The sequence below is a fragment of the Molothrus ater genome, chromosome 23 (assembly GCF_012460135.2).
Source record: "Molothrus ater isolate BHLD 08-10-18 breed brown headed cowbird chromosome 23, BPBGC_Mater_1.1, whole genome shotgun sequence".
Taxonomy (NCBI): Eukaryota; Metazoa; Chordata; class Aves; order Passeriformes; family Icteridae; genus Molothrus; species Molothrus ater.
Genome location: NC_050500.2, coordinates 6,541,422 through 6,553,564, shown reverse-complemented (window position 1 = coordinate 6,553,564; position 12,143 = coordinate 6,541,422). Strand labels below are relative to the sequence as shown.

General features: G+C 50.2%; 1 protein-coding gene across 3 annotated transcripts in view; it reads right to left on the bottom strand.

Moving 5' to 3' along the window:
- The window catches only part of PAX7 (paired box 7), a 134,571-nt gene that overhangs the window by 69,223 nt on the left and 53,205 nt on the right, over positions 1-12,143 (bottom strand). For all 3 annotated transcript variants that reach the window (XM_036396245.1, XM_036396244.2, XM_036396248.2), the window contains exon 5: positions 6,794-6,993. In XM_036396245.1, coding sequence (XP_036252138.1) covers positions 6,794-6,993 — 200 coding nt within the window. The remainder of the gene's footprint in view (positions 1-6,793; positions 6,994-12,143) is intronic.

Here is a 12,143-nt window from a genome sequence, read left to right as displayed (position 1 = left end):
CTCCAAGGTTCCCATCCCAGACAAAATCTGGGATTTGATCTATAATCTGGTTTTACTGACCCCAGAGGATCCCATTCTGTGGGTGGAGGGCTCCTCTGGGATCAGTAAAATGATCCCCCATGACTCAAAGGAGGATCCTCCATCCCTCAAAGGATGGGAATCAGGCTCCAGGGAGCGTTTTCTGCTGTGGAATTCTCCCTTTGGGTCACAGGTTCCCTGCCCCACACATCCTAAATAGGCTGGCCCTGCAGACCCTCATGATGATCCCATTCCCATTTCCACACCTCCCACCATCCCAGGGTGCTCCAAGCTGGCCTTGGGCACTTCCAGGGATCTCCAGCTGCTCTCCCAGGGCCTCCCCAGCTCACAGCCAGGAACTTGCTCCCAAAATCCCACCTAAACCTTCCCTGCTCCAGGGAATTCCCATTCCCATTCCCCATTCCCATTCCCATTTCCCATTCCTATTCCCAATCCCATTCCCATTCCCATTCCCCATTCCCATTCCCATTTCCCATTCCCCATTCCCATTCCCATTTCCCATTCCTATTCCCATTCCCATTCCCATTCCCTTTCCCCATTCCCATTCCCCTTCCCCTGTCCTCACACTCCCAGGCCCTTCACAAAAGAATTCAAATTCAGGCAATTCAGCCTTGCCTGAAGCTCAGGTGGGGAAAGATTTTCTGCTGGATCTTGCAGCTCCTTCCCATGGAAAAGGGAATTTCTCAGTGTGGCAAATGTAAATGCAAATGGAATGTTAAGAAACAAAAAGGTGTTCTAAAAATTTCACCCTAATTCTTATTGCTCTTTCTTTTAATTACTAAATAATAAATTTATTAATTCATTAAATTTGAAATAATTTATTAATTTATTAATAAATTATTTTATAATTTATTAATTTAAAAAATTTTAACCTATTTTACCTTTCTCCTAATCCTACCTCACAGCAAAAAATAACTACATTAGTAATTAACCAACACTGAAGCCACCCAAGGAATTCCTTTTGTGGGGCCGAGGTGCTGCTGAATGAAATATCCCCAAAAATCCACATTTCTGTGGAATGCTCCCAGATCCCAGAACTGCTCCAAGGCTTTTTATCACCCCAGGAGATGCTGAGGACCCAAAAACACTCTCTGGGGTTTTTTGGGGGGAGAAATCGAGGCTGATTTTTTGGATGTAAAATTTCAGAGCCTTCAATCCCTGGCTGAATCACAGCACCGGGAGAAGAAGGTGAATGTTTGGAAATATTCCCTCTGCACCAGGGAATATTTGTGGGAAAATATTGGAGAAATCCCCAAGCTGGAAGTGAATAACTTGGACAGTTTTGTTTTACTTCCCATTTCTTCCTGCAATAAGCAGCGAGGGTTGTTGGTAACCCACCCTAAAAATGGAACAGCTTTGGGAAAACCACTCCACAACTGGGATTGTCCAGGACAGGGATTAATTCCAGCTCCCCAGCCCCATGGCTGCTGGCCCTGGTGGCTTTTGTGACACCGACATCGCTTGGAGAGGTCATTCCTACACCTACAGAAGAATCTCCTGCCAAAAGGATTTTCCTGCTGAAATCCACACCACAAACAAATTCCCCGTTGTTTATGGGAAATGGATTGTTCTGGGAAAAAGTCTCTCCAGGAATGCCAGGGAGAAAATCTTCAAAGTTGTCACAAAATCCCTTTTAAGAGTTTTGGGTTTTTTTCCCTCACATCAAAACTTTGACATCATCCGTGAGATAATCACAAAAACGGGTGAAAAATCCCAGAAAACATCCAAGATCAAAATCAAAGCTCCCACTAAATGAACGGAGAGAATTCCTGTTGATTCCCTAATGCCCGGGACATTCGCGGATTGTTTTCTGGCAGGGAGGGAGGGAAGGGGAGCTCACAGATGGGTGAGAATTCCTCCAGGACATTCCCTGAGTCAGGACATTGCCTCGCACAGGGACAAATCCCTGGAATTCCCACGGAAATCCGCGCGGGCTCATCCCTGGCTCGGCTCAGCCCGGGATTAACCCGTTCACGCTCATCCCCCGGGAAGCCGGAGCTGGAATGCGCGTCCCGAGCACCCAAACAACGCCGTGACCCGGCCAGAACCCTGCGGGAAACCGGAACCGCCACGGCTGCCCCGGCCCCGTCCGGCTCGGGGGTTTATGAGCTGTCAGCGTGTCGGGGCTCCGGTTATCCCGACAGCTCCTGATATCCCGACAGCTCCGGTTATCCCGACAGCTCCGGTTATCCCGACAGCTCCTGATATCCCGACAGCTCCGGTTATCCCGACAGCTCCGGTTAACCTGACAGCTCCGGATATCCCGACAGCTCCGGTTATCCCGACAGCTCCGGATATCCCGATAGCTCCGGATATCGCGACAGCTCCAGTTATCCTGAGAGCTCCGGTTAACTCGACAGCTCCGGTTAACCCGACGGCTCCAGTTTTCCCGACAGCTCCAGTTATCCCGACAGCTCCGGTTATCCCGACACCGGCCGGGACGGGCAGACACAGCCCACGGCTCCCCGCAGCCAGCAGGGAATGGAACGGAATAGAACGGGAGCGGGAACGGGAAGGGGAAGGGGAATGGGAGCGGGAATGGGAACGGGAATGGGAATGGGAATGGGAAAGGGAAAGGGAATGGGAGTGGGAATGGGAACGGGAACGGGAATGGAAATGGAAATGGGAACAGGAAAGGGAACGGGAAAGGGAGTGGAAATGGGAATGGAAATGGAAATGGAAATGGGAACGGGAAAGGGAATGGGAATGGGAACGGGAATGGAAATGGAAATGGGAATGGAGCGCCTGGATGGGCACAGTGAGCGGCCCCTGCCAGAGAGGGGCAGAGAGAGAGGGAAAAATAAATCCCCCTGGAATTGTCCAGGGAGTGTCAAACGGGGATTGCAGCACGGGAATGGGAGTGGGAATGGGAATAGGAATGGGAATGGAAACAGGAATAGGAATAGGAACAGGAATGGGAATGGGAATGGGAACGGGAATGGGAACGGGAACAGGAATGGGAACGGGAATAGGAATAGCAATAGGAATAGGAACAGGAACAGGGATAGGAATAGGAATAGGAATTTGATGCAGGAAGAAAGCCACTCCCAAGCTGTGATCCAGGGGATGAGTGGAACGAGGACCAGATGTGAGGCAGCTGCTCTCCTGTCCCTCTTTGGGGTCACAAACCCCTCTGTGCCTCTGCCCCACCCCACACGTGGAGCTCAGGGATGAGGAGGATGGGCAGACATTGGCGAGACCCTTCATGGAACCATGGAATGAATCATGGAATGAGTCATGGAATGAATAATGGAATGAATCCTGGGGTGGTTTGGGTTGGAGGGACCCCAAAGCCCCTCCTGTGCCACCCCTGCCATGGCAGGGACACCTTCCACTGTCCCAGGCTGCTCCCAGCCCCTTCCAGCCTGGCCTTGGGCACTGCCAGGGATCCAGGGGCAGCCACAGCTGCTCTGGGAATGCTGTGCCAGGGCCTGCCCACCCTCATAGGATAAAATTTCTCCCAGATATCCCATCTGAATTGTTCCTATTTCAGTTTAGAGCCATTCCCCCTTGTTCTGTCCCTTCATGCCTCATAAACACCCCCAGAACCCCCACTCTGAGCTGGCCCTGCTGCCTTGGAGCCATTTTTAACCCAAAACTCAACTCTTGGCTTAAAAACTCAGTCAAGACAGCAGAGAGCCCCCGAGGTGGGGGAAGATTCCCTGCTGGATGTGCCCATGTGGGTTTATCTGTGTGTGGAGCTATTTTTTTTTTTAAAGTTTTTCGCACAAGATCTTTGCTGAGCGATGTTTGCAGATCCCAAGAGCCGGCGGAAGACCAGCCCTGATATCCAGAAAATCAGGTGGTGGGAAGGAGCCGCCCGTGCCAGGCTGCTGGAATGAGCAAGGCAGCAGGAATGTGCTTCTGAGAGCAGCTGCTGCTAAGCCCTGGCAGGAGCCTCCTCACCCAGGGCCTGGGAGATCCCAGCTTGGGACAGGGAAAAAGGGCATTTTAAAATTAATTAATGGGGTTTTGTTGGTTTTTGGGTTTTTTTTGTTTTTTTTTTTTTTGGTTGTCCTTCTTCCCTCCGTTCTCCCAGATCCTTGGGAAAGGTTTGTGCTCTCCCTGGTGCTTTGGGGCTTTGGGGCTCTTCCCTTCCTTCTCAGCGTCCCTCATGCTCCATCCCACAGTGTTCCCTAAACTCAGCTCTCCCTCAAAATCCCATTTTTTCCATTTCTATCCATTTTCTATCCCATGCTCGACAGCTTGTGGCCACCTACACAATTAGGGCAAAAACACGCAAAACAAAACGGGGGAATTCACACATTACAACCCTGGGTGGCTTCATTCCCTTAATGAGCCACTTTCCCAGGCTCCAAACATCCCCCGATCTTACACGGCCACCAAATCCACACTTCTGAACTCCCTGGGCTGAGATCAAAGTCGGGCCAGCCTACGTTGTGCTGGATTTCCTTCTCCAGTCTCCACAGCCAAGTCTAGAGGGATGACGGCTCCAGGAAAATCCAGGATTTCCCAGGAGGAAGCTGCAGGGAGGTGACAGCACCTCCCACAGTGCAGGGAGTGCTGGACAATTCTTTGGGAAAAATCCTTAAGCAGGAGTGGGGGACACCCCCATACCCAGGAGGGGAAAACCCAACACCCAAAACATCGGAGGGGAAAACCCCAAAACTCTAAGGCAGTTCCTGGGTGAGCGCATCCTTATCCTGACACCCCCAGGAAAACCCAGCCCAGTTTCTTTGGAAAAGGCCTTTTTCCTTTGGAAATGCTCATTTTCCTTTGGAAAACCCCATTTTCCTTTGGAAAAGGCCTTTTTCCTTTGGAAATGCTAATTTTCTTTTGGAAATGTTCATTTTCCGTTGGAAAAGCCCATTTTCCTTTGGAAAAGCTCATTTTAGTTTGGAAATGTTCATTTTGCATTGGAAAAACCAATTTTCCTTTGGAAAAGCCCATTTTTCTTTGGAAAAGCTCATTTTCCTTTGGAAATGTTCATTTTCCATTGGAAAAGCCCATTTTCCTTTGGAAATGCTCATTTTCCTTTGGAAATGCTCATTTTCCTTTGGAAAAACTCATTCCAGGAGCATTTCTTGGGCAGGAGAGAGCTCGAAGAGCCCTTTCCCTGCTCCCGCAGCACCCGGGATTCCTGCTGGGAGCACAGACTGCGGGGGTCCCCATCTCACTGCTGTAACCCTCCTAGTCCCCAATCCCCAATCCCCAATCCCTCCCCCTTCCCGAGGGATCCCATTATCCCCGATCCCGGTGCTGTTTGCACACGCCGCTGACCCAGCCTTTATGTGGGACACATAAGGGGCTCTGTGTGCCGCTCCCGCCAGGGCCATTCATCGTGTCCATGTCAGAATTCCCGGCTCCAAACCCTCCCTTCCCGCTCCTCCCCTCTCCTGCTCTCCCTCCTCCCCAGCCTTGTTGTGCTCCCCGGAGATCCGAGGAGGGGGGAAAAGAAAAAAATCCCCCAAACTTGTCTGAAAATTCACACGCGGAACTTGCAAACGTCGCAGAATCCGATCTGCTCCGCGGGGCCAGGCTGGGAAATGTGGGATTGCTCCAGCCGGGAATAACCCCCCCGGGCCTCCGAGGGATCGCCTCCAAGAGAAAATGCCAAACTTTTGCTGCCAGTCCCAACGGGGATGCAAACCCTGCAGCTGGTACCGCTGCAGGGGCCAAATCCAGAGGGCCTCCCTGAATCCGTGGGAATGCAGAGGAGTTGGACGGGACCCGAGAGGCAGAGCTGGGTTTGACCTCGGCTCCCACCTTGGAGCCGCCTCATTCCCAGCTCCTCTCCAAGGGGAGGTGATGCCTAAAGAGCTTTGGGTTTTCCCCATGATCCGTAGCTCTGTGGGGTGCCGTCCCAGAGTTATGTAGCTCCTGGTGGTTTTCCTACCTTTCCCCGAGATTTTAGGACAATGATTAACCTCCTAATTCATCCCTTAAACGCTGCTGAGCCATATTTCCAAGAAGAACATTTTGTTTTCCAACCACAATCTGAGAAGAAAATGGGGCCAAGAAGCCCTTGGGGCTGACATGGGGTGAACTCCTGGGACAACTGAACACCCTATTGTACCAGTCAGAAATCCTAATTAATCACCCTCATCAAATTGCAGGAATCCCATAACTGGGTGTGTCCATGCCCGGCTGGAAGCCTCCAGTATGGATCTGCTTTAATTTGATTGTTTGAACCCTGTTCAAGCAAAGGTTTTGCTCTGTTAAGACGAGGCAGAGAAGGAGCAGCCATGTTCTGGGTGGGGAGAGCGGGGTTAGGCTGGGGTGAGCAGGGTTAGGGCAGGGAGAGCAGGGTTAGGCTGGGCTGCACAGGGTTAGGCTGGGCTGTGCAGGGTTAGGCCAGGGAGAGCGGGGTTAGGCTGGGGTGAGCAGGGTTAGGCCAGGGAGAGTGGGCTTAGGCTGAGTTGAGCCGGGTTAGGCCGGGGAGTGCAGGATTAGGCTGGGGTGCACAGGGTTAGGCTGGGGAGAGTGGGGTTAGGCTGGGATGTGCAGGGTTAGGCTGGGGTGCGCAGGGTTAGTCTGGGCTGCACAGGGTAAGCAAGAACATGCAGGGTTAGTCTGGGCAGCACAGGGTTAGGCTGGGATGTGATGGGTTAGGCTGGGGAGCCTGAGGTTAGGCCTGGATGCATGGGGTTAGCCTGGGCTGTGCAGGGTTAGGCTGGGCAGCACAGAGTAAGCCAGAATGTGCAGGGTTAAGCCAGGGGTGCACAGGGTTACTCCGGGGAGCGTGTGGGCTTAGACCTTAGACCGGGCCGCGCGCGGTTAGGCCGGGCCTTACCTGCACGCGGGCCTCGGTGAGCTTGGTGCGCTGGGCCAGCTCCTCGCGGGTGTAGATGTCGGGGTAGTGGGTCCTCTCGAAGGCCTTCTCCAGCTCCTCCAGCTGCTCCGCCGTGAACGTGGTGCGGCTGCGGCGCTGCTTCCGCTTCAGCGGCAGGTCCGGCTCCGACTCCACGTCCGAGCCCTCGTCCAGGCGGTTCCCTGAGGAGAGGGAGGAAGAGGAAATCAGGAGAGGGGGCTCAGTCCCACGGGGAAAAATATTGGAACACAAACCCTGTGAGGAACCACTGAGGGAGCTGGGGGTGCTCAGCCTGGAGAAAAGGAGACTCAGGGGTGACTTCATCACTCCCCACAGCTCCTGAAAGGTGCCTGTGCTCAGCTGGGGCTGGGCTCTTTCTCCAGCAGCACTGACACAACCAGAGCACACGGCCTTAAGCTGCACCAAGGGAAATACAGGTTGGATATTAGGAAAAAGTTTTTCATGGAAACAGTGATAAAGTTCTGTGACAGTGCTGAAAGGGGTCCGAGGATGAGGGAAGAGACTAGGATTTGACTCCATGTTTCAGAAGGCTGATTTATTATTTTATGATATATATTATATTAAAACTATACTAAAAGAATAGAAGAAAGGATTTCATCAGCAGGCTGGCTAAGAATAGAAAAAGAAGGAATGAATAACAAAGGCATGTGGCTCGGACAGAGAGTCCGAGCCAGCTGACTGTGATTGGCCATTAATTAGAAACAACCTCATGAGCCCAATCCCAGATGCACCAGTTGCATTCCACAGCAGCAGATAACCATTGGGTACATTTTGTTCCTGAGGCCTCTCAGCTTCCCAGGAGAAAAAACCCTAAGGAAAGGATTTTTCATAAAAGATGTCTGTGACAAAGTTCTGGAATGATCTGCCCAGGGAGGTGGTGGAGTCCCCATCCCTGGGTGTGTTTAATGAAGCCTGGATGTGGCACTGGGTGCCGGGGTTTAGTTGAGGTGTTGGGGCTGGGTTGGACTGGATGGTCTTGAAGGTTTCTTCCCACCCAGTGATTCTGGGAATTCTGTAAAGAGCCCAGCAAAGTCAACAAAATAAAGCTTGGAATTATGTTCCAATGTTGGAATCTTCTGATGTGGGAATCGGAAAAACAGAAAATTCCACAAACACTGAAGGGTTTGATCTGCAGCCTTAGAAAAAGGCTGTACACTAGATTAATGTAAAAATAGATTAATTAGATTAATGTAAAAATAGATTAATTAGATTAATGCAAATTAGATTAATGTGAAAAGGCTGTGTATTATATTAATGTAAAAAAATGTACACAGACATTAAGAAGAAAAATCATAAACTTCTGTTTCTAGAGCTGTAAGAATATGCCTTAAGTGAGAAATTGTAGTGTTAAAATGATGAGTTTATAATGTAGGAGAGTAGTTATATAGAGTAAGCTAAGAGTTTAGAAGTTTTAATAGAATATTATAACTATAAAACTATATTCTATATATTAGAATATAGTTTTACATATTCTATATATTCTATATATTAGAATATAATATAATATATTCCATATATTAGAATGTGTGTATACGTGTGACAACAGCCTACTGGGCAAAAGTACCCACAGCAAAATTCAATAAAAGGGATAAGTTGGAAAAACAAGAGAAACTTTGTCCATTAGATTAAAAAGTTACAGATTGTCTTGTAACAAAGGACTTGTGGCCACTCTTGAGCTACAACTGGCTACTTGCTCTCATAAATCTCACAGCCTCTAATGCTTATCTGAGTAATAAATCATTCTTAGCCCAAAAGTGGTCCCATTCCTTCATTAACAGCAGGGATAATAATCTAATTTGGGTTGGAAAGGCCTCAAAGTCCATCCAGTGCCACCCCCTGCCGTGGGCATGGACACTTCCCACCATGCCAGGGCACCTCCAGGGATCTGGGGCAGCCACAGCTTCTCTGGGAAATCCATTCCAGGGAAGAATTTCTGCTCAGTATCTAAGAAAAGGAGTCCCTCAATTCCACATCCATGGGAATCCTGGGATCCCAGTACCTCAATTCCACAGCCATGGCAATCCTGGAATCCCAGTCCCTCAATTCCACATCCATGGGAATCTTGGAATCCCAGTCCCTCAATGCCACAGCCATGGGAATCCTGGGATCCCAGTCCCTGTCCCCACAGCCATGGCAATCCTGGAATCCCAGTCCCTCAATTCCACGTCCATGGCAATCCTGGAATCCCAGTCCCTCAATTCCACATCCATGGCAATCCTGGAATCCCAGTCCCTCAATTCCACAGCTATGGGAATCTTGGAATCCCAGTCCCTCAATTCCACATCCATGGCAATCCTGGAATCCCAGTCCCTGTCCCCACATCCATGGCAATCCTGGAATCCCAGTCCCTGTCCCCACAGCCATGGCAATCCTGGAATCCCAGTCCCTGTCCCCACATCCACGGCAATCCTGGAATCCCAGTCCCTGTCCCCACAGCCATGGCAATCCTGGAATCCCAGACTGGTTTGGGCTGGGAGGGACCTTAAATCTCATCCCATTCCACACCTCCATAGGGACACCTTCCATTGTCCCAGGGTGCTCCAAGCCCTGTCCAGCCTGGCCTTGGACGCTTCCAGGGATGAGGAATTTCCAGTTTCTCTGTCCCACGGACAGAACATCCACTCTTTTTATGCTGTTTATGGCATTTGCTACATTTATTTCCCCCCACATTGCAAAGAAAACCTCGGGAAATCAAAACTTCTCACAGGAAAAGGGGAGCCCATAGCCCCTGATTCAAATTGACACCGAGAAAAGAACTGCCAGTGTTTGGCTTATTTCAAGGAATTTCCACTTCTCCTTGGAAATTCCTGTTTCAGAGTTGCCCGTTTTGGCCCAAAAAAGGCAAGAACTGAAATGTTGTCAACAAATGATGCTTTGACTTGTGCTGCCCAATTTCCTCCCATGTTTTATCAAGGGTTGGGCTTGAAGATTTCAGTTTTTAAAACTTAGGAAGGAAAAGAAAGAGGAACAATTGGCAATTTTTACAGATGGGAAAAACCCTTCCAGCTCAGCATTGCTGGAGGTTGGGCTGCCCACAGGAGACAACTCAGCTCTTCAATTCCCAAATTTCCTATGGAATTCAGGCACCATCCAGTCCTTTCCCAATGTTTAATCAGTCACTTATTCCTCCACCTGGACTTTTCCCTTTCCCTTCTCCCTGCCTTGATCCCAGCACCAGGCACGGCCTCCTGAGGCTCTGGTGAACCCAGCTGGAATAAATAAACCCAGTTTTGCCCCACATTTTTGGCTGGTGATCAAGCAGAAAGCCCCCCATGGATATCCCCCAGGTCCTCAGCAGCTTTTGCAGGAGCTGGAACTCCAATGTTGTCTCTCCTGGAGCAATCCCAGGCTCCAGAGATGTTCCATGTGGGGGTTATGGGTTCCCTGTGGGGTGCAGATGTTGATTTTGGAGGGTCTCAAAAATGTGAGAGGCCACAAAATGTGCCCCCTGTCCAGGGCAGCAGAGAAGGGACAAGGTGACACAGGAAACCTCCGAGCTGGGGACATCTCTGGCCCTGCCACCTCTTCCTTCTTTCCCAGGAAAACAGGGGATTCACTGCATCAATTGATTTTTTCCCTTCCCGAGCCTGGCTGTTGTTTTCCACAGGAACCACCCAGCCTCGCTGAGAGCCAGAACCAAATCGTGCTCACAGCGAAGTCCTTTTTCTTTCAGGCGAACCTTTGCTAATTTAGGATTAAAGCAGGGCTTACATAAACTCTGCTTGACCATAAAGTTCCCTGAAGTCTCTAACCGTGTTTTCCAGCCTATTTTTCCCCCCTTTTTTGTTCAGCTCCTATATTATCATCACCCAAAAATCTGCTTTTCTTCTTGGCAGCGCTGGGAGCTGCAGCTGTGGCTCCCGACAGCTGCTGGGGGGTTTGGGAGGCACAGATCCCCCCGGGGCCGCCTCGTTTGTACTGAGATCACCACAAAAAGCCTCTGCATTCCTGACAAAATTCCTTTTATGTCCTGGGGCTTGTGGGACCTCGGAGAAGGTGCTGGATCCAGGGGAGCTCTGCTCCAGGGGTTGTTTCTGGAGGAAAAACATCCCTTGGAGAGGTTTTCCCTCCTTCAGGCTCTGGCATCCCGTTAAATGCCTTAAACATGTTCAGCTTTTAGATCCAAACCCTTCGATTTCTGTATTTCTTCCCCCAAAATCAGTGAGAAATTCCCTGACGGCTTCAGAGGGGCAGCAACTGCCCCACGTTTTAAAGATCCTAAAGAAAAAATCCTAAAAAATTTCCAAGTTCTTCCACGCGTCGCCAAAATTTGTTTCTAAACAAGATTTTTGGGATTTGTCCACTTCGAGGGGTCTCCAGGAGAAGGAACATCTGTGCTTGAGGACAGCAGGGCTGCACATCTGGGCCCCAGATGATGCGGGGCAGGTAGGAGCCCGCACATCTGGGCCTTGGAGGAGCAAAGGCACATCTGGAAAGCTCCAGCGCATTCCCTGAAGCTCCTCAGTGGAGCTGCTCCATCATGAATGAGCTCGGCTGCTCCTCCCATCCCACTTCTGGGATCCAGAGCTCCCAGGGGCAGCGAAAACCACCCGGGAAAGGATCCGTGCCAAATTCCACCTGGGAAGGGAAACCTCATTGTTGCCACATTTCTCTTCTCAGAGAAAAGCAAGGCACAATTCTTCCCAAGAATATTTCTGGGTTTCACATTCTCTGAACCTCAGAGAAAGAAAACACAATTTTTATCTCATTTAGTGCTCCTGTGTTTGTTCACAATCATGGGAGATTGTTTACCTGAAGGGAATTGATAATTGGATTCTGGTGTGAATATTTTGATTCACTGACCAATGGAATCCAAGTGTGTGTGTGTCGGGACTGTCACTGACAGAGATTCAGAGCAGTTGGGTGCAGAGTTGAGTGCTTGGCAGATTCAGTTTAGATGTAATGTAATATAGTGTAATATAATATATAATAACATAGTATAATAAAGTAATTAATTGTCATTTCCTCCTTGTCATTTCCTCCTTTGTCAGGGGTGAAAATATCCTCTATACCCCCCCAGCTCCCGCTAAAGGATCCCTGGTTTGTCCATGAGGTTTTGGGAGAGGACAAGGGATTGTCACCCTGTGTCCCCACCGTGGTGCTGATTCTGGGGTGAAAAGGGCTGAGATAACCGATACCAAGATTAGGATAAGCCTCTCCATCCATCCCCAAGCTTCCTGACGGCTCCTGCCAGGCGTTATCCCCATTTTCCAGCCGTGCCAGAGCCAGCGGGAGCCACCCCCCACCCCAGTGACCCCGGGGGCCGGGAAGGGCTGGGAACAGCAGCCACAGTTCCCGGTGCCAAGTGCCC